The sequence below is a fragment of the Cynara cardunculus genome, unplaced genomic scaffold, assembly GCF_001531365.2.
Source record: "Cynara cardunculus var. scolymus isolate 2C unplaced genomic scaffold, CcrdV1 Un_Scaffold_483, whole genome shotgun sequence".
NCBI lineage: Eukaryota > Viridiplantae > Streptophyta > Magnoliopsida > Asterales > Asteraceae > Cynara > Cynara cardunculus.
Genome location: NW_020200580.1, coordinates 31,917 through 55,066, shown reverse-complemented (window position 1 = coordinate 55,066; position 23,150 = coordinate 31,917). Strand labels below are relative to the sequence as shown.

Sequence of the window (23,150 nt, the reverse complement as noted above, 5' to 3'; positions counted from 1 at the left end):
TATATATATATATATATATATATATAGAGAGAGAGAGAGAGAGAAGGGAAGGTTCAGGAAGAAAGCCCTAAAAAACTAAGGAACACACTAATAATTATTCATTTGAACTGTATCCACATGTGCATACAAGTAATTGAAGTTGTTTTTTGATATTATGCATGTGTGCATGTTAAGTACATGTGCATATCGGACAAATTGTTTCCAAATTACTTATATGTACATGTGCATACCGTCCAAATGAACGGTTACTTGGGTCTTCCTCAGTTTTTCATTCTTTTTACGATTTTTCCTTAAACACCTCCATTTTACGATAACACAAGAACACCCTTATCACATGTGATAATACGCATGAGGGGACCTGGTGGTATGCGGAAGACGTGTTCTACGACTTAGGCAGCACCAAAGGTTGTGTGCGTCTACGATTTAGCATCACATGTGATGGTCTTGATGAATTATAGTATCATATCAACAACACTCTTATCACATGTGATAATACATGTAGGGGGCTAAGTGGTGTAAGGACGACTTGACCCGCAACCAAGATCGCAAATAAAATCGCTCGCGTCTCTGATTTAGTATCACATGTGTATCATATGTGATAGAATAATAGTATCACATGTGATTGTCTAGAGTAAAAGGGTGTTTTCGCATCCTCGTAAAATGAAGGTGTTCTCGTTTGAACTCATCCCTATATATACATATAAATTCGCTTAGTTATATCAACTTTGTCTAATAATAATTGAATTACTTTATACTCTTACTGAAAAGAAGATGGTCTTAAATGTCTAAGATCGAATAAACAGACATTCATATTTTAGTATTCTTAAATTTTAATTATTGTTGTAACCAATGAAATGATTTCAATATCTAATATTATACACACAATACTTTTTAATAATGTAAAAGAAGGAACTTTATTTCATTTCTTTTGTATTACAAAATATCCAAGTGTATCAAAGTTTATAAGTACAATGGCAATACATAATTCCTTATACAAAGCATAGAGTCATTAGTCATAGTTTAGCTACCAAATCCTAACCCTGCAAAACAATGAAATCAATGCAAAACTGATGTTATAAAATAATACAAAACCAAGACTATTAAGTTACTCTAAAAGTGTCTTAAACCATTTGTTAAAACACCAAAAAACGTCATGTAAACTCATTACAACGCTTTTACAAAGGGCGCACAATTGTTTAGTTCTATAGGCTTAAAGTCTTGTAAGCCGGTCTATTATGACACTCTATAAACCTAATTTCGTTGCGTGCTTAAATTTGGCCTCAAACCATTTAACATATGATGTATTCATTCGTTTCACCTTAAATTATGTTCTAATAACATATCTATCCTGACAGCTTTTTGACAGAAAAAACTGCCATGTAACCAACCAAAAACAAGGTGTGGCCTGTGGCCATATTTCGCCGGAGATGCCAAGAACAAGAGAATAACAAAGTGTCTCTATCAAACAGCCTAACTAGTGAAGTCCCTCTATCCAATTATTGTTATCAACTCATCCTAATTTAATGACTTCATCATCTAATTTGAATGCTAAATTAATTTACCTTAATGTTCTTTGTTGTTATGAAATTGATTAATGATCATGAGATCGAATGCTCATAGATGTTTAATTTGATTAACATGCGTATAAAACATACTAACCTGAACACTACCAAGATTGTTGGTTCCTTGGACTTTCAAAAAATGGTTCCCTTCGCTCTCTTGCTCTTTCTGGATATCTTGTGCTGAGACCCATGCAGAGCTATTGCACCCTCGTACCTCAATCAAATTAAGGGTCAAAATCTTCCCGATATTTGATGGGATACTCTCAAGTTTTAAGCAATCATGAACCACTAAACTTTGTAGACCAGGGAAGTTATCCTTCGAACATACCCATTGTCTTAGGTCCAAGCCATGTAGCTTCAATATCTTGAGTCGCTGAATCTCTGTGTCACTCATCTCCCACATTTCACCAACGCATGCATGAAATTTTAGTTTTAGAACCTCCAGGTTTGGTAGCAAGGAGATGGTCCACATCTCTTCCCAATCCATGCCAGTAGTAGACAAGGTCAGTTTCTTCAGCTTTTCAGGGAACATCATAGTATTCAGCAACCTCGTTGGTTCACGGCAAGGATTTGTATTTAGTAACTTTAATTTTTGAAGGTGCACCAAAGAGCGTATGTTTGGAAATTCCATGTTACCTTGGCTTGAGATTAAGGGTCCACAAAACCCAAGCTTTCTCAGATTGGGAGTCCTTGAAAATATATTGTGGCAAGATTGAGGGCTTATTTGGGACAACGTTTGCAGGCTAGCCAACTCACTGGGACAACCATCCTTCTCTGTCTCTTGTACAAAACAAGGCTCCTCCATTAGATTTTCCCCTGATTTGATAAATACGTGCCTTAGATTGACCATGCTCCATAAGGTTTTTGGTACAACAATATTCTTCCTGGATGATATTATCAGCATTTGTAGGTTGACAAGGTTTGATATTGATGCTTGGGGATTTCCATCACGAGCTTGAATGGCCAAGTATCTCAAGTTACCAAGTTGTATTACATCAGCAGGAAATAAAGAGATGGGGACAGTCTCCATATCTATAATCCTAAGTGATTTGTATGTTTCCCAAATAATTGATCCACCCTTTAGAAGAACTTCGCCCAACTCAAATGGATAGTAAAAACCAGAGTGGGTGAGTAATGCAGGAGGATCTAGTGACGTTCCATGTAGCGTATTTGTGATGATACTTGGAGATGTCATAGCAGGAACAGGGGCATCCTTGTAAATTTGAGGAGAAATATTCTCTTCCTTAGCTTTTCTCAAGCATAAATCCCGTAACAAGTCATGGATGCGACATGCTTTGATTTGGCCATCAGCCCTCGTTTTGGCAATCATCAGCAGACTTCTCTTGATTAAATCCATCAACAGATCTTGTGCAACATCCTCCAAGATTCTGCATCCAGTTTCATCTATGAATCCTTGAGCAACCCATAGCCAGATCAGCTTTGTCACTGGGATATCATCGTCTTCAGGAAATACTCCAACAAAGACAAAACACTGTCTTAAGAGAGGAGGCAAATGGTTGTAGCTTAAAGTCAGTGACTCCATGTATTGGCTTGGATCACGAACCATAAATGAATGTAGACTCCCAGCAATTTGGCTCCACCAAGTATCTGATGCTTCATTTTTCAAAAGACCAGCAGTTATAATGATTGCAAGAGGCAAGCCTTCACATTTTCTTGTTATCACCCTTCCAAATGTCTCCAACCGAGAAGGGCATATTCCGGTTCTAAATACCTTTACCTGAAGTATTTGCCAACTTTCATCATAAGTACGAAGTCGCAAAACATGGGCAGGTCTGGCAGCTCTGACATGTAAACTCAGGTCTATGTCACGGCTGGTAAATAGAACCCGGCTTCCGGTTTTGTCATCTGGAAAATACATTCTGAGATCATTCCAGGCGTTACAATCCCATATATCATCCAAGACCACCAAATATCGACGGTCTTTTAAATGTCTGTATAGCTTTTCTCCCAACTGTTCGTCGCTCATTTTATAAATCTCTTCTGTATGATCATTAATAAAAGAGCTTAACATGCCGAGTAATAAATCCCTCTTCAGATATACTTGAGAAACACAAATCCATGCTCGAATGTCAAAGACATACTCAATTAACGGATCTTTGTATAGTTTTCTAGCCAAAGTGGTCTTACCAAGCCCAGCCATTCCTGCAATTGAGATAACCTGCAGCTGCTTTGTAGAAGTGCTAGTAAGTTGATCAAGCAGTGTTGCTACTTCATCATCGAAACCCACAACATTTTCTTCTGCCCCTATGATTGAGCTGAATCTGATGTTACAGAGTTTTTCACAAGCCTCTAATATCCCGTCACTGAATGATTTTCCAAACTGAGGCGCAACAAGTTTGCGATCCACCAGCAGTTCGATTACATCAAGTAGACCTTGCACTTCCTCATTTTCGTACCCTAGCATCATCTTTCTGAGTTGATTCAAGAGAATTACAAGAGATGAACGTATAGCTTGTTGGCGATCTAGAGCTACCAGAGATCCCGCAGATAACATATTTGTGCAACTGATGGGGATGAGTAATCGCTTTAAGGAAAGAAGAAGAGCCTCTTCCATGGTGGTCTCCCGATTTAATAAGTATATCAGATTCTGTCAAATATACCAACAGTAGCATAGGTCTACCAAACAAGCATTCCGGGTTGATTGATCTGAGTGGTTGTCATGGCATGTGAAAGAACAATTTTCTCAAAAACTACTTATAGCAAATCCATTTTTTGATTGTATAATCAAATGTCACGAAAACTAATGGCCATGTCTTCATGATAAAATTGTTTCTCTCTTCAAACAAAAATCCTGAACCAAAATTTCAAGGCCTCCTGTTAATTAATGTAATTTTCACTGGGCAGAAACAAGGCAGCTCTTATATCAAACAAGAACATTTACAGGTTTCCTAAAATACAAGCATCTACACTACAGTTCGCACAAATACAAAGCAGAGAAGAAGAGGAGACAAATCTAAATTGAAACCAAAACCAATTTATCAAAACTTATTACAGTGTTTGCTACAGAAATGGAAATATTTATCATGTAATAGCTAACCTTATCAAAACTTAATGCTATAATTGCACGATATTGGTGTAGGATTAGATACAATCAGCGTCGATGGAAACAGATAAATAGACACGATATGTGCTTTGCAACTGGAGGCGGAAGAACTCACCGGCAGTCTGCAGATGATCGTGTTCAGGTTCACGAAGGTTGACTGGAGGATCAGATCACATCGGATCTGACCTGTCATTACCTATATTCAAGATTTCACGTCATTAAAGTGAGTAAATTACAACAGTTGTCCTTAAACTACTGTCAAAATTACGTTTTTGGTCCCTTAAGAATTATTTTGTAGTAACGGTCCTTCGTATTTCGTCCTTGGTCTCCAAACCTCGTTGCCTTGCATTGCATATGTTTATTGTTGTCTTAGTTGCAACTTGCAACTATGTAATAAGGGTAATTTCGTCAAACCTTCTTCCAACATTTCTTATATTCTTCTTAATTTATTCGATATTAGTTTTTCTTTGTGTACTTACAAAAACAGGTTGCGACATGAACTTCGTTAACAAAAACACCATAGAGCTTCGGTTTTGGCCAAACAAGCCCTTATTATAAAATGGAAAGTTAGAGGCCGTTTACCTAAATGCTTACCCGGGTAAGCGCTTACCGTTAAGAGTCAACATTATAATTTATTTTATCGGGTAATATTGTAGTACATCAAAACGTATCTTATGAAACAATTTACCTGGTAAGCGCTTACCGTTAAGAGTCAATATNCCGTTAAGAGTCAATATTATAATTTATTTTATCGGGTAATATTGTAGTACATCAAAACGTATCTTATGAAACAATTTACCTGGTAAGCGCTTACCCGGGTAAGAGTCGTCACCCTCACTTATCGGGTGAGACTCTCCATTCTTATCATCGCTCTTACCGGATAAAATTCTTGCCCCTTGCCATGTTCATCCGGTAAGGAAAATTGTCCAATAAGTACTTACCGGGTAAGCGTTTAGTAAACGGCCTCTTACTAATTTAATACACGTTTATCTTATAAATAGAGGTGTAAACTATTGAGATTTTATTGAGCTGCTCGAGCAAAACAATCTCAAACACATAATAACAGTATAACACTCGTATAACTTAACGAGTTGAGCTTCCTAATACTAATGTTCTACTCCGTCCGTTCGAAAACTTGATTAAATTTTTCGAGTCAAGTCATTCGTGCATATATTTTTTCAAGCCAAACATGCTCACATTCATAAATCATCAAGAATATTAAAAGTATTGAGCTCGAGCCAATAAAAAAGCTAATCAATCGCGAGTTCGAGCCCATAAATGAGCATCAAGCTCGAACTCGATAATCCAAAGAATATTCGAGTTCGAGCCTTGAAAAAGTTATTCGAGCTCAAGTCTGGTATTTACTTTTCGAGTCGAGCTCGAATAACCTATTGCTCGACTCGGCTCGTTTATACCCCTACTTACAAGTGTGTTATCAAAAAGTAAAAATGCATCATGCATCATGTTATTGGCCTAATTTTCTTGAAGGGTTATTGCGAGTGCATTATGGAGAAAATTGCATGCGATCAAGGTCACATGAACTTGAGATTCCGTTAGTGAACTCTAATAAAACGAATGTAGCATCAAGTCATAGCACTTCACTCAAACGAGTTGACTATTCAGAAATTGGCCATTTTGACTCGAGAAAGGAGCCTAGCCTTTCAATTGTTCAGGAAAATAACGTATTATTACACGAATACAGAAAGCACATTTGTTCAAGCATGGTTTTGATAACAAAAACCATCGAAAAAAACACATGGAAAAAAGTTAACACTCAGGCCTCAGCTTTGTAACGATTGATTGCAACCATGAAGTTGCTAAAACATCATACGCCGATGAATTTTCTTTCCTGAAGAAGAAATTTTTTAGGTCTTGGTGGGTTGCCAAGATTGATACCTGGTCCAATCTCTCTGCCCAGGATTCAAGGCATGTCCCTTGGAATGGTAGATATGTTCCTCACCTTCCCCGGTAAAGTTCTCTTTGTGATCCAACCCATACCTCTTCGGTTTTAGCATCAGAAGCTGCAGCGAAAAACCATTGTGTTAACAAAAAGCCACTGGCCCAGCAGTATCCGGGTTATCGCTAAATCCCAGCCTCCTTGGAGGTCAAGGGTTCAAACCTCACCAAAAGTGAGTAGTGTGCGTGAACATCTGCCATATATAAATATTGTGTACTTCAAAAAAGAAAAGAATATTGTGTTTTTTGGTGGGTTATGTTTTTGGTGTTTCAGATGATACATGTATGCTTTGTACAAGTGTTTTGACTTACCTGGTCTCCTGTGTAATCAGTAACGAAGTGCAGCCAACCATGCCATTCGGCTGGGACCTGAGAAGCATTGTAACGGCCCTTGGCAGCGTATTCTACCCACCTGTGTCTTCCTACAATACAAATTTGAATTCCAACATAATTATCATACTTGACACTTTGTATCGTTATCACATTAAAGTTTGCCTTTTTCTAATGATCATAACAGCAATTACTTTTCACAGGGGCAGAGATTATAACAGAAAAGTACCACAAGAAGTCCCAGGATTTAGCAATATCATCATATCATTCCATTCACAAATGACAAGTAACAGACTGTTTTAGGAATTTGGATGTTGGTGTCCTTATGGAGGCAGAGAGAGGCAATAATGAAGGTAGATTGAAACCTAGTAGTCCAACTTCAAAAGTAATCATATTTTGTGGAAGTGACTAAATGAAAATAGTTATCTTTCTTCACATACGAAGAAGCGTCTATATTGGTAAACAACTCAAGATAAAAGGTGCTCACCATATTGCGTCTCGCCTAGCTTCTCATAGTATTTGTTGCCAATTTTGTCAACACCAACTAGTGTTGCACCTATATTATGAATCTTGGTTTGCCTGAATCAATGACAAACCAAACATTTAAAATTCTTGAATTATTGGAGATAATAGTTGATGCAAAGTAAACAGAAATTTTAGAGTTCCAATTGTCAAACATGACAAATGACGAGGAAGCATAACCAAAATAAAACTCAAGTTTTTCTTGTTGATTGGTGAATGATGCCTATTATGTCACTTGTGTGACTTAAGGGTTCGTTGAGTTTGGTTTTGGTACCAATGAGCCAAAGGCCACTTGGTGCAACAGCCTATGAGTTTCATATGGCCATCCCCCATTCTCCCTTAACCAATTCTCTTAACTTCTACCAGTCTTTGTTTGTGTCATCTAGAACTGCAAGAACACTAGGAAACCAATTCCAGACAACAAGAGCAGCAGTATATGAAAGCACCACAAAGCACGAAGGCATCGCATGCTTGCTTAGAAGAAAAAGTGCTTGCAGGGGGGACTGGGTATGTTCAAGCTATAATCACATATGCAACAAACAAGGAGGAAGATTACTAATCCAGCACCAAAGTTCCATGGCCAAATATCAGGTCATTGGGAAAATAAGCATTTTGGGGTATATATATATATATTGCACTTGTCCTCAATTCAGGTTCCAAGTGTCTTGCATGTCTCCTTTTTGAAATAACCAGTAAGAGAGGCTGCCCCTGCTATCCTGCAATGACGTATGATAAAACCTGAAGAGGCCATTGGAATGGGCCCATTGAGGGCTCCTTAAAGTTGAAATTGTTACCAAGGGTGACAAGCTAGTTGCTCGACTATTAATGCATTGGGAAAATATTACTAGAACTGAATAAGAAACATGGAAGGACAAAAAACCCATCCAACAAAAGATAGAACATCCTAACGTTGCTAATGACTCGTAAGCACCCTTTAAAAGAACCCTAACTCCAGTCGCTGAGAGCGAGTTAGCTGTCAAGCACTGTCAATGAACTTCCTTATCCTGTTAGTATCAAATTCTGCATCTCTTCCTCATCTACTCCACTCTCTTCAACCCCCAAAAACCTTTTAACCAAATTGAATAAGGAATTCAATAGTTCCTGATAATACGGGTGTTCAAAAAGGTACTATCCTTCAATTTCATCTTGCAATTTGGTAATCAAAATCTCCTGTTCTACCCTTAAAAATCAAAATAGTAGATTCAATCAAATAAAATTTTACAGTAGAAGCTCTTTTCAATAGAAAATGACCAAGATGCACATTTTGAATCAATCAATCAATTAATATCATATATGCAGAAAAATATATCCCCTGTGGGTGCAGAATATAGCTTGCAAATATTTAATGAAAATTCTATGACCCTATCCTCATGAGCTTACAAGCTCAAAGCTTTTTTCTCAAGGGGTGATGGGTGAGGTGTCCAAAAATTCTCAGATGTAAATAGAAAATACCACAATCTGTGACCTTACTTCTGCATAATGAACCTGATAGGAGAAACACTATGAATATATGTTACCCTATGATATGCTTTCAGACATAAGAATTATGAAGCATTATTTGATGTCATGTGTTGGTGAGGATTAATCATAATCACCAATATGACCAAATAGATCTAGCCGGCTCAATCATCGAGGGTCATAAAGATCTTGGTTAATGATATACATGTGCAATAGATGATTGGATTCAAGGAGATGCAACATAAAATCAGAAGAATGTGAAACAATGATCACCTTCTAAACAAGGACCTTTACATATGCTTCCTAACCTGCTTGTAACTAAAACTTAAGGTGTTATATAATATGGCATGGGATCTCTTCGAGCAGCATACAAGATTCGGGATATCTATTAAACCATACATTTCTGATAAATTCATATAAACATTAAACAACACATTTAAACTGTATATATTTGCATCAAACTGACGCAGAAGGTCACTTCTACCTATGAAATTTCCAATAAATGTCTGTGTTTTAAGACCTGGCAAAGCCCATACATGAGTTGTTCAACTAGTTCCCTGAAAGTAACAGCCAGGACGCTACTAGTCCACCACGAAACAATCTGAACTTTGACATTAAACAATAACTCATAGTAAGTAGTTGATGTCAAGTGCGTTGACATTGTATATCTGTATCGTCTTTAATACTTAGCCAATAAAAGAGAACTTCTTTATGGTTAGAACCTACACATGGAGTACAAGGTAAACAAAGAATCAGTGCAAAAGAATATTGTATTGCCTGGAGGATGAGGTTGTGAATCGCCAAAAGTTACACTTGTACAAATGCAGAAGCACATAACTAATTCATTTAACTAGACTAATGTAACCATGGTTCTTAGCCGAAAAATAGATGTACTTTAAGTAGGAGTTTCACTTACAGAAGATTTCCATCCGTAAGACAATTCCTGCAACAAGCAAGAAGATTATGCAAAATAGAGTTATACATAGAAAACCTGATATATAATAGTAAAGAAAACAACACAAACCCAAAAATAAGAAACAATCAAAATACTCCTTTAATAAATCCCCGCTATGACTTGAGATTATCAAATCTTATGTTTTTTCAACTTCAACTTTTGATGTGAATTTACTTGACCTTGAAATAGTTTTGATAACCTCCTCATACTATGCAAGTAGCATTCCATATATATTTTGACATTATTGGTATTAATTATGTCAAAAAGTCAAATTAACTTGAATTTATTTACCGTCTTTGGTGATGAAAAGTCAAAATGGGCATTTGATGTGTTAACAAGAAAAATAGCATGCAACATCAAGCCTTGAATCTCAAATGCAAGACAACATAACCCAAAGAACATAAATAAGATTAACAATCAAAGAAGCCAACATAGGGAAGAAGGATAAGTCCCACCCTCAAAAATAAATAGAAGGCCCAACCGATTAACCCTTTCTACAGAATGGACATGCAGCAACCTAACTAAATACAACATATATACACATATACAGTTATAGACATATATGTAATATACACATATACAGTTATAGACATATATGTAATATACACATATGTGTGTACATGTACATATGTAAGTATACACCTATCTATATGTTTTGTGTGTAAAATATGCCTATGTGACTAATATATATGTATAAAATGTGCGAGGATATATATGTGTGCGTAGGCGTTATGCGGAGTAGATTTTGAAAGAGTCTAAATCAACTAGCAAAGCAACCTAAGAGCAACTCCAGTTTTGCCGTTCTTTTGGATCCAATCGCAAGCCAAAAACACCAAAGTTTTGCCGGAGGAAGGAAATGAACGGCAAATTTGCCGTGGAAGAGATGGACGGCAAAAGGTTGGAGTTGAGTATTTTTTTGGTGTTTATGGGCCCACCTATTTGGTTTTTTTTTTGGTGTGAAGGTTGGAGTTGCCCTAAATAATTTTTCACCTTTGTGTTCGTCCATTAGGACCCTCAGCTTCACCTAAACTTTTATTGGAATCTCACATTAGTAAACCCTAAAAAATCAAATATCAACGGAAAAACTACTCTAAACATACGGCTACTCTACTTTGCGAGAGATCACATAATCTTCATCACAATGAAATCAAAACTCGGTAAATCCAAGAAAACGTGCATTTTTTTTCCCCTTTCGTCAACAAAAATATAGCAGAAAAATTACATAGCACAGTCTATATACATTTAATTAAGCCATGGATGAAATCAAATAACATATCCAAAGCCTCTTTCCAACATTGATCATTCAAACTTGCGATTATAGATTTGATTTACTTTCTAACAGACGTTTATACCGAGAATGTGTAAATTATAAAGTGCAAACACATGGATATTTGAAAGAGAAAACTAACAGAAATCCATCTTCACGTAGATCCCTTGCGAAGTTGACGATACCCCTCTCCCTGATGCTCTTCAGGATGTTCTTCACGACGGAGGCCATCTCGTGTGCTCTCTTTCCACCGGTCTCGCAAGTCGTACCTTTGACTACATAACGCCGTATAAAAAAAATTTAAAATACAAAATCAATAAACACATCATATATTTTTGTTTTATTTATACGATAAATGTATTTTGGATTATTTGGTTGGTTTTTCACAATTTTGTATGAAATTATGAATAGAGTTAATTGTGTAGATCAATCTGTTTATATAGATTAGAAAGGTTTTGGGATCTGTCTTTTTTTCTATTTTTAATTGGGAAAGAAAAAAACTTAACATTCTATATAAAGCTTATTGAATGTAGTCATTTTCTATGTCATTATTCATTAAGCCACTATCATACAATCATATATAATTGATTGAATAAACTATGAGTCTTATTAAGCTGATTAAGATAGGGATGCTCATAGGTTAGGTTGATCAACTCAAGACATTTGAACAATTCAAACCCAATGTTTCTGGTTTGAAAAATCTTAACCCAACCCAAACCGTGTGGGTTGGTCGGGTTGGTCGGGTTGATAATTTGGTACATTAAAATATTCTTCTAACCTTTAATATGTTATTTCGCTACTCATAATTTATTTTTCATCATCGACCATTTGATATAACTTATCCATACTTCTTACGTATATCACATTCAGTTAATTTTTTCAATTTACATATATATGTTCATAGTTACTGAACATATATACAAAATGAGTTATATAGAGATGTGAATATATTGAAAATATGTGTATATGAAGAGTATACGTGATACTGCAATTGTCTAATGTATATATTAATAAAAATTCAACAATCATATTAAATTCAAGAATTTTGGGTTCAAATAATAGTAACTCAATATCAACTCAATACCTATGGTTTGAAATCTTTACAACTCGATTAAACATCGGGTTGCTTCGGTTTGAGTTATTTCGCGTTGAGTTGGGTTGGGTTAATCAGGTTGATAAGTTTTTGAGCAACCCAAGATTAAGGGATTGTTTGGGCTTTTTTCTATTAAGTCGTGTATTGATAAAGTTGTTTGTATGGATTAATCTGTTTGCAAAGATTGGAAAACTTTTTGTTTAAAAGAGTTCTTTCACAGATACAAAGAGCTTGTTTTTTAATTAAGAGAGACATGTCTGGAAAAAACCTAGTTTTATGCATAAAACTCCTCCCCAGAAGTTTACTGAATAAATCAATTTTTATATCACTAAACCAAACAGTCATATACAACTGACAGAATAAGATGTAAATCTCATTAAACTTATTAAATTGCTAACAGATATAATCTTAATTTGTTAACAAAAAGTCTTGTAGTTTCTAACTTAAAAGTTTGTTCTAATCAATTGTCAAAACATACTTCAATATTGCACTTTCTAAAAAATATTTACCTTTCATGAACATATAAAGCCTTTTTCGAATTATGTATTTTCTCTTCCTCCAATTTTTAACAGATTTTGAGTTATTCTGCTTTTAGCAGTAGTTGTTGGCTTATCGTGGAATCAGTCTTCTTTGTCCATTTTCATTTATCTGTTATCCTTGCAATATCAAATGGTTGGATCTCGACACCTACACTCTCTTCTTAAACCTATGCTTTACCGACAAACGTTTTTAATATATCAAGCCTTCCTCGCAAAGCTTGATTGCTTCAATTTAAGGTTTCTTCATCGTTTACTCAACGACTTCATCAAGTTCTTCAATCTCTCTTATAGTTTTTGTAGAAATTACGAGTAAATTACAAAGATATTTAAAAAGTAGCTTATAAGCAACTTGCCAATGATTTCATAATAAAGCAAGTTACGAATATGGTTAAGGCACATTCTATTTTATTTCATTTAAAAGACGTGCAGATATACTGGTATATCTTTTTTATTTGTTTGATGGAACTTTTTACGCTCATCGGTGATTAAAGTTGTCTTTATGCTTGTTACGTCCCCAAGTTAAGGGCTACTAGTAATTACATTTCAATCTTGTGTTTGGTTTGAAGAAATGCTTCGATTTGATAATCTCATGGGATTTAGAAATCCAATGGGGGTTGTTGATGTTTTGCAGCATTTCATATGATTTATTCGTGATATTTTTTTTACAATATGTTAAAAATACTTGTTTTGTAATAATTAATTAATAAAAATATAATTTAATTATTTTTAAAATTTTCTTTTTATAAAAAATGTTTAATTCATTATAAATTTCTACCAACTAAACACATCGAATATTTCAAATTCTTATAATTAAAATCCTCTCAATTCATCAAATTCAAATCTTTTCAAAATATTTGGTCAAACAAGAAACCAAACAACCTTTTGGAATTCAAAGAACAGAGAAAAGAAAGAAGAGATAAAGGAAATAAATATATATTTATGAAGATTAATAATACAAATAAACATATAATTAATAAAAATATAATTTAGTTATACATTTTAAGATTAATAATACAAATAAATATATAATTATGAAGATTTCTAGTTTGGTCTTTAATGTTTATAAAGATTTAAACAAGAAAAACATGGATTGAGAGAGATAAAAGAGAAGATGAAAAACGTGTAAATGTATTTTTCTCACAATATATTTTTAAAAAAGATAAAAATATGAAATGCAACAACCTAAATTTTGTTATATTATAATTTAGAGTTTACCATGTGAGTCTTGACCTTGAAATATCTTTCATTTCGGTGTTATTGTGGACTTCAGCCTTGGTATAGTTGGTTTCTTGGTAATCTATCGAAGTTTGTGAGTAGGGGTTGAAACGGTGAGTCCTGCAGGTAGCCACATGGGAAAAGCCGTAGCTAAAGCAGCATGACTCACTGGGTTGTTTGGACCTAAAGGACGCGGGCGACTAATGCTGCAACCTTAGTCGCGGTACAAGCCGCAAGAAGCTTTGGTCTCCGTATTTAAGTCCAATTTTCTAGGGTTTCTCATTGATTTCCCTCACCTGCCTATTTTCTCCTTCAAAACCCTTTTATCCCTCTCGTTGAATACGATTTGGAAGGGATTGAAGAAGGTTGTTCATCATCTTTTAAGGATTGGATCGTCTTTAAAGCTAGAGATTTAAGACTAGGATCCAAGATTCAAGTCTCCCATCTTGTAACATCCCACGTCAACCGTACAAGATATTGTGCGTTTTGTCCGCACACATAGACTCACAACTTTAGAACGTTCCAAGTGTTTTGTTGATACTAGGTTTTCAGCAAAACCTAGTATTGTGAGTTCAATCTAACTTTTTCTAAATTTTTATACATTGTTAAAATGATGCATTTTAATCTCCAAGACTCCTTGTATTTTTCATATTATATGGATTTGACCTAAATTGAATATGTTGGGAGATTTGGGGTTTATAAACCCTTTTTAAGTAAATGGATGAGTTCCTTAATCACAATATGAGAGTGTGTTATTATTACACACATGACACTTTAAGTCTTAGGGATCGTTTACCAAACGCTTACCCGGGTAAACGCTTACCAAGTCACATTACCTTACCGGATGAATATGGTAAGGATCAAAAATCTTACGCGGTAAGAGGGAGACAAGGACCGAGAGTCTTACCCGGTAAGTGAGAACGACGACTCTTACCATGGTAAGAGTTTACTTTGTAAATTGTTGCATATGATGTCGTTTTAGTGGAATAAAGTCTTACCCAATAAATAAGTGGTAGTGTTAAATTTTACCGGTAAACGTTTATCGGGTAAGTGTTTGGTAAATGGCCCCTTAGACTTTATGGATTTAAACTATTTATGAGATTTCATCCTTGGAAAGAGGTTATATTTTGGGAAAAAAAAATTATTATCATTTATGGAACAAGGCCATTTTGGGTTATGAACTCTTGAATAAATGATTATTTTGGTATTTGATTTGAGAAAGAAGAGAAACATGTCTATAGGGAATTATGAGAATATGAACCCTTTGGTCAATCTTGAACTTTAAATGTTGAGGATGGCAAAATGTACGATAAGAAAAACTATATATTTGTGTATAGTCAATCACGTTAAGGCGATATCAAGTCATATACCGTAATGCAATTGATCCATAGGCACAAAAGTTAGATTATGAATTTTAGTGGGATACTTGTTTCCCCGACATAGGTAGATACATATGTAAATCACCGCCGGGGGGGGGGGGGGGTCGATCTATAGACCGTGGGTGAGTGAACTCGATGATCGTGTGACCCGTAATGATTCAATTCTAGCAAATATTAGTTCATCTGGGGACTTAAACTATATACCGTGAATGATTGAACTTGATAACTTTGTGATCCCTACATATTTGATTTTAGCAAATGAGCAAATCTTAGTTCATTTGGCGGACTCGAACTACATGACATGAGTGGTTGAGCTTAATAACCAATGTTCAATAATAGAAGCTCTACAACATAGATTTGTGGCCTACTTTTGTGTTCCGTCATGATCAATAGAAATTGGGTCTCTTCCGTCGTTGCAAGACGTATAATTGGTTTTATTGTCTTATTGTTGAATCGGCTTGAACTCTTTATTAGTTTAAACCTTGTATTACTGATTTGTATGGTTTCCATCTTTTTTTATAAATCTGTTTGATCTCATTAGACGTTAAGCCTAACATTTTTCTTAAAATGACATGTAATCTGGATCTTCGGATGGCAGGGCTCCTAAGGTTTGAGTAGAGCGATGGTTGCCGTTAAAGGCATTTTTGGAGATAATACTTTGGAAGACACCCACACACATAGCTCAAAAGGTTAGTTTAATTAAAAATAAAGTTTAGGTTTTTATAACTCCTATTAATCATTTTAAGTGATAAAAGATTTTTTATACCGTTTTAACATAAATAGAAAACATTTTGAATCTAATAAAGGTAAAATAAAAATTGTTTTTGATGTTTCTAAAATATATCATTTAAAATAAAATATTAAGTAGTTTTATAATTTTAATTATTTCTTTAAAAACATTTAATTCTTTTTCTTTTCTTTTTTCGAAAAACTTATCATTATTATCCTTTTTTAAGAAAACGAGTTTCCTTTTTTTTTTACTTTTTTTTCCCATCGTTAAAAGTTTCAAGAACACGAAAGAAGCGTCGAGAACACAGCGTAACCGAATTTGTTTGGTTTTAACTTGGCCTATTTAATTACGAGTGTAGTATAAATGCGAATCAAACGTCTTCAAGATCAAAACCAGGTTCTCTAGTTCCGAAGGCCGCCCACAAAATCGACCATCTCGATTCCACGTCAAGACGCACCGCCACCACCCAAATCCGAACAACCGACCGAAAACGATCACCACGAGGATCTACCGTAGAAAGAAAAAAATGAAATGGAGCTGAATGGAAAGAATAATTGTTCTACATGAGCAGCATCTTCAATACAATTTCTAATCGGAAACCGCCATGATAACACCCTAAACCTAAAATGAAGATCAAAAATCAACTAACAAGATGATGTTATTAACAAATTACAAGATATAATTTCTTATATCCTTTCCATAAATTCGTTTTTCATCCTCTCCATTCGATCTGCAGATCGTTTCTTGAGTCCAGCAAGTTGCATTTCCCACACCTTCCTTGAGACGAAGTTGTTCCCCTTCTGTTCATCATCGTAGCAGCCATGGCGCCCAAACGATTCAATCAAGCTCAATTCATTATCATACATTCTTCGAGAATTTGGATCCGAAAGAACTTCATACGCCTTCTGCAATTCCACGAATTGCTTCGTGCATTCCTCTCTAATGGAGGACGGACAGACATCCGGATGGAGTTGCAGAGCTTTCATACGGTATGCCTTCTTCACCTCATCGAAGCTAACCGTTCGAGACTCCAGTGAAAGAACTTGATACAGATTCTTCTTTTGAATTGGCAACTCCTGAATCCTGCATGATATACTTCTGTTCTTGATTCCGTAACTGTTTCTTTCTTTGTTGAGCATCAGATCTCTTTTCTGTAGCACAGCATTCATCTTCAAGCAGACCGCCATTGATTTTTTGTGTTTCTGTGCTGGAGAGAAATAGGAGATCCACTATTTATAGAAAAGAGTAAATTATGGCTTTGGTCCCTCTAGTATGGGATTTAGTATGGATTTGGTCTCTCGACTTTAGTTATTACTAAAAAAGCCTTGTGTGTTTGCATTTTGTTATGGAATTGGTCCTGATACCAACGTTGGTCCACCATCTATGCTAACTATGTGGACAAAATGACCATTTTACCATTTTTCTCTATTTTAACATTTTATTAATTTCTTTTTTGTAAATCTTTGTTTTTCACCTCTCTCTCTCTCTCCTTTGGATGTTCTTGTTCTTCCTTGTTCTTTACATAATATGGAAGAATAAATGGAAACAAAAATAAGGGTTTATTCGAAATAAACTGGAAATACCAGTATAATTATCATAAAGATCAAAAATAAAAAGCTCTAAATTAGAATACAATCAAAACCCATAATCAAATATATGAGCAGGGTTTTATTAGGGGTGCTTAAACAGCCGACCAACCTAACCCAACTTAATCCGATGTGAAATAACTCCATCCGAAACAACCTGAGGTTTAATCGAGTTGTAGAATCTTCAAAACGCAAGTATTGGGTTGGAACCAGTTACCGTCATTTGAACCCAACCCAATTCAATGAGCCTGATATCATTCTATTTATTGGGTTTAATATGATTTTAAGTCCCTATACAATTGCACTATCATGTACCCTCTTTATATACATATATTTTTAATCTCTTCCATATCTCTACACAACTCATTCGTATATATATTCAGTAAATGTGAACATATATTTGCAAATTGATATACTTAAAGATTACCAAATCACTGATGATGGAAAAGGAATTATAAGTAGATAAAACAACATATTCAAGGTAACAAACATAAGAGAATATTTTGATGAATCAAAGTATCAACCCGACCAACCTGTACGGTTTGGATGAGTTGGATTGCATTTTGGTTTGGGTTGCGTTAAGTTGAGATTTTTCAAACTGCAAACATCGATTAATTATTTACTTTTGCACAATCGATAAGAACAACAAAAGAAAAAAAGGAAAAAGAAAGAACAAACACCCATGGCTATTCGCGAGGCAATGGTTGTTGTTCTTCCTTGGTGTTTAGGGTTTTTGATTCAGGTTTTTAGATTTTTTTTAATTTATGTTTTGGTTTAAATTTTAGGGTTTATTATCGACGACCAGAGAAGATAAAGATTCAGAACACAGAAATACATAATTAGAAAAAATGTTAAAATAGAGAAAAATAGTAACATGACCAGTTTGCCCTCGTAGTTAACAGAGACGTTTGAGAGCTAGAGGTTGGGATAAGAGACCAATTTTAAAACAAATTTTAAACCACAAAGCTTTTTCTACAATAAATGAAGTTGAGGGACTAAATGCATAAATTATTCTAAAGAACGGTAGTTGGTAAATCTGAATGAATCAATAAAACGTGGAAAATGTTCGATGGTTTTGGCAAGAAACCATTGACTGGAAAACTGGTAATTAGTGATTGTCTTTTTGCTATGTGTATGCATGGAACCTCTCTAGTTTGTCTCAAGACACATATATGCATATATAGAGAGATATGAGTTATTATGTAACCATTTACATTTAATTGTTTTTTAATATAAAGTATTGATCATAATTAATGAAGCATAGTTATCTTCCATAAATATTCAAATCATAATAAATGAACTATCATCATTTCCATAAATATCTCAATTGATTGGGTTTTATTGGTTGTACAAATGTAACAGATTGCATTTGAAACATCATCACTCTATATATACAATGAAAATTATATTAAGCACAATAGTCGTCTTAAAAAAGATTATCTTTTAAGTTCTTCGCCTGTTCAAAACTAAAAAAATGTTTTTGGCACAAAACATGCACCAAAAGGAAACTTCTTAAAGCAATGAGACAAATCCGTTGGTTAGTTTTATAATACTTTCCTTAGATTTCTATGTTGAAAATCCATTACACCTAAAGATCCTCAATTTGAAATCAATTGAAAGAGTCGTTAGACATGGAAGTTTGTCCGTTTTCATGTTTTTATATTGTTTATGAATTAAGGACTAATTTAATTCGATTTTAAGATTGTTTTAGTTGTGTATATTTAAAATAGAATCTGGGGGCCACCTAATGTATTAAAAATCGGGGGGCTAGTTATGAATTGAAATTGGGGGGGGCGGTGCATTAAAAACGAGAGACGGTGTCGTGGTTTCGATAAAGTTAATGTGGAGTGAAACAAAAAAACCGTCAATGGTTTATTAGTTTATCGTTTTAAAAATAAATGGTATTGGGCATTATTTTGTTATTTCGGCTTCTAGATCATACACTTCATAAAAAAATAAATATCTATTATTCATTATGAATATTATTCATCATGAATATTCTCACATTTTTATTATTCATGATATTCATCACGAATATTTATCATAATATTCATCATGAGCAATTTTCAGGTAGTTGATTCTCACGGTTTCTCAAATGAACTTACCTCATATTGTAGTTATGCCGATTAACATAAAATAACCACAACACCTACTCTCTTTTAGTTGGCCACGTTCGTGGTCGATCTCCAAACGAGCTTATCCTACTTTCAATGTTGGCAAATTGAATCCCAAACACTGGTCCGTAAGGATGAAGTCGTTGTAATCACTACAACAAAACTCATGACATGTCAAAATTTTGTAATCACTAATTAATTGGATTCTTAAGTTAATTTAGGATTAGCATCTGTGCTTTTTATATAAATATGTTACAAATAAACTGATTAATCTAACAAATTTGTTCTATGCTTGCAACATTCACATAACCAGTTACATTCAAATTAATCATTAGCTTATCTCGATGATTCTGATTATTTGTGCGTGTATTATATAATTAAATTTAGAAATATGATCCATATATCATGTTTTTTGGATCTTTACATGGTTTATTGCCCTTGGATGTATGTGTTATGCCCTCGTGCACATATTGTGGGTTGAACTCTTCAAAAGAGTATATATGTCCAAAAGGATTTAAAGAAGAATACTTTGACTTTTTGAATAAGTTGAATTTGTCTCACTGAATGGATGTTGGTTAGGCTCCTCTATAATTATAATTATAATTATAATTATATATATATATATATAATATTATATATATATATATATAATATTAACAAAAACTATTTATTAAGTATTTGATATTATTTATTCATTCATATTCTTCTTTATATGTTAATATAATAAGCACATTGTAACTTTTGATATCTTCGAAACGGCATCCTAGTTTCATGTGGCTAAGAGTTTCATAAGATATAGACACTGAATGTTTATATGAAAATACAAGATGAAAAGTGTAAGAATGAATCTGGATTCTTGATCAGTTTTAATCTCATTCCACCAATGAATTGCGTTTGATACATAAATTGATCTGATGCGTCTCGGTGCATCTCATTACTGTTGATCTTCAATTAAGGATTGATCCAAGGATTAAGATCTCTTCTTACCGTTCTCGTGATAAGCGCAATTTATGGGATGATAGTGAGATTAAAAGTGATCAAGGATCAAGATTCATTTTTAAGCTTTTCGCTTCAACTCTTATCCTCACATGATCATTCATCTATATATATATTATAGGTCTCATCAAATGCAAACCAACCAAATGTTAGAAACTATAAAAATTAATATTAACCGTCCATCTAATCTAACGAATGTCTGGCTTCGTAGATACATCGATTGTTTTCAAATATAAAACGTTAATTATAAATTATGAACTCTAATCATCTTTTAAATATTCAAATCATAATAAATGCACATGTATCATTACCATAAATATTAGTTTGTAATATTCAGAAGATTTGCATTTGATTTGTCGTGTATATATGTATATATATAGTGTTGGGTTCCGATGAAAATGAGAGTTAAGGTGAGAAATATAAGAAGAGATTTTCACCCATCGATGCATATTAAGATGAAATAAACCAAGATGAGATACACCGAGATGCATCAGATCAATCCGTATCAAGAACAATTCATGGATATGTTGGATGATCGATTATTGAGAGAGGGGGTGCAACAGTGAGAAAAAAAGAGAGAAGGGGAAGAGACTACTGGTGAGAGAGAGAAAATTAAGGTTAAAAAAGAGGGTGGATCTAAAAATACAGATATACTCTCATGTGCAAGTGACATGAAGGGGTTTAACGAGAAGCAAGTTAATGGTGTTAAATTGAGACACTAAAATCAAGCGAAAATACAAACCATAGGGTATTTTTTGCAATAAAAATTTTCTAAGGACCCAAACCAAGAAAATCAACAAACCACAGGGACCAAAAATATAATTTACTCTATAATTAATCTTAAAGGGTTCAAAACAAAATTAAAAATCGGTTGTTTTGTATATTACAATAAGCAAATACCATGAATACAAGTTGCTCCTTTTGATTGGTGGAAGAATGGTTTCATATTTTTTGCCAAATTAGGTACATATTCCCTTCATATTCATGGTAAAAAGAGGAATAAATTAAAGTTAGCCGCCTAAATACTTAATTATATATAGAGAGAGACAGACAAATATGAGGTTTAATTTTTAAACCATTGTATTTATATAAATTGTATAAATCTTATTTAATCAATCATAATTTTTTTTTTTATAATTATAAGAAGTTGATTAATAATTTTTATTGTAGAAGATGTTATTCATAGATATTATCATCTTCATCATATTAATTTTAAAAAAATACATGAAATAATTTCATAACCATATATGAAACAAATTCATCAAGAAAAGTATTATATGAAACAATTTCATTAAACAAATTCATTAAATTAAACAATGAAATCGACGAATAAGGATGATTTGCACGTTTTGTACAAATATAGATGGTTTGTATTTAATCTTTTTTTTTCCCTCTCTCTCTCTCTATATGCATATGTGTGTGTGTATATATATATATATATATATATATATATATTCATTTTGAGTTTAATAATCCTTATGCTATATAAGTCTTTTAAAAAGTTCCTATTTGTCTCATCTAATGGAAGTTGTTGCACCCACTTGCTTTGTTAAATAAGAAACCCCATCACAATTTATCTAATTTTTGGTTTTATGTTTCTTATTTTAAAATAAATATATAATAAGTTATATATTCTACCTTTAAAGAGATCAAAATTAAACATAATCTGATCGGTTTTTGTTTCGAAAAACATATTAAGTTTTTTATGCAATTAAAAAAATATGTTCGTATAACTTTGCAAAGTTAAAAGGAGATTTTTTATAATAACTTCATAAAAAATTTATTATAAAAACTTTTAATTTTTCTTTTTTTATCATTTTAGATATCTTGTGATCTTGTCCTGTAGCATATATCAAATTAAAGCTTTTAAAAAAAAAAACTTTTTTCAATAAATTTCTATTTAAATAATGTATAATTAGTTTCAACGAAAACCCGATTATCAAAATATAGAAACCAAATTAACTTACAGTTTTAGAACATGACAATAATAACCTTTTTTCGTATTATAAATATTGTAAATTTAAATTAATATTTTCTTTAATTTTTCTTAGAGCGAATTACGCTAGTGATCCATGTGGTTTACTGAAAAATTGGTTTTGGTTCTTAAAACAGATTATTTACATTGATGATCCTTAATTAAAATTTTAATTTTATGACATTCAAGGTCTATGAAGTTAATGCTATTAGTTAACAACCGTTTTCAGGGATAAAATTAGTCTTTGGATAAATTATAGGGACCAAGAATGTAATTCACTCTCAAATTAGTTGGGATTCACATTTTTAAAAGAAAATTCTTTATTAAAAAAATTATATAGCTATTACAAATCAAATTTTGTATATGAAATAAAAAATGTATATTTATTTAAAAAATTATTAGATCGACA

General features: G+C 33.5%; 3 protein-coding genes across 4 annotated transcripts; all 3 read right to left on the bottom strand.

Moving 5' to 3' along the window:
• Window positions 1-911: 911 nt before the first annotated feature.
• LOC112501689 (putative late blight resistance protein homolog R1B-16) lies at window positions 912-4,938 on the bottom strand. Its single transcript, XM_025105386.1, has 3 exons — window positions 4,621-4,938; window positions 1,660-4,374; window positions 912-1,040 (listed from the first exon to the last, which is right to left on the bottom strand). The coding sequence occupies exons 2-3, from the start codon at window positions 4,135-4,137 to the stop codon at window positions 1,035-1,037; spliced, it is 2,484 nt and encodes an 827-aa protein (XP_024961154.1). The 5' UTR covers window positions 4,138-4,374; window positions 4,621-4,938; the 3' UTR covers window positions 912-1,034.
• A 1,304-nt stretch (window positions 4,939-6,242) lies between these two features.
• On the bottom strand, window positions 6,243-11,397 carry LOC112501691 (probable NADH dehydrogenase [ubiquinone] 1 alpha subcomplex subunit 12). 2 transcript variants are annotated; one of them, XM_025105388.1, is made up of 5 exons: window positions 11,257-11,397; window positions 9,809-9,835; window positions 7,400-7,491; window positions 6,895-7,004; window positions 6,243-6,650 (listed from the first exon to the last, which is right to left on the bottom strand). In XM_025105388.1, the coding sequence occupies exons 1-5, from the start codon at window positions 11,343-11,345 to the stop codon at window positions 6,492-6,494; spliced, it is 477 nt and encodes a 158-aa protein (XP_024961156.1). In that variant the 5' UTR covers window positions 11,346-11,397; the 3' UTR covers window positions 6,243-6,491. The 2 variants fall into 2 exon arrangements, with proteins under 2 accessions (XP_024961156.1, XP_024961157.1); XM_025105389.1 differs by having other exon boundaries at window positions 6,243-6,647.
• Window positions 11,398-16,611: 5,214 nt separating this feature from the next.
• Window positions 16,612-17,283, bottom strand: LOC112501701 (chaperone protein dnaJ 20, chloroplastic-like). Its single transcript, XM_025105404.1, has one exon. The coding sequence runs from the start codon at window positions 17,255-17,257 to the stop codon at window positions 16,757-16,759; it is 501 nt and encodes a 166-aa protein (XP_024961172.1). The 5' UTR covers window positions 17,258-17,283; the 3' UTR covers window positions 16,612-16,756.
• Between the last annotated feature and the right edge of the window lie 5,867 nt (window positions 17,284-23,150).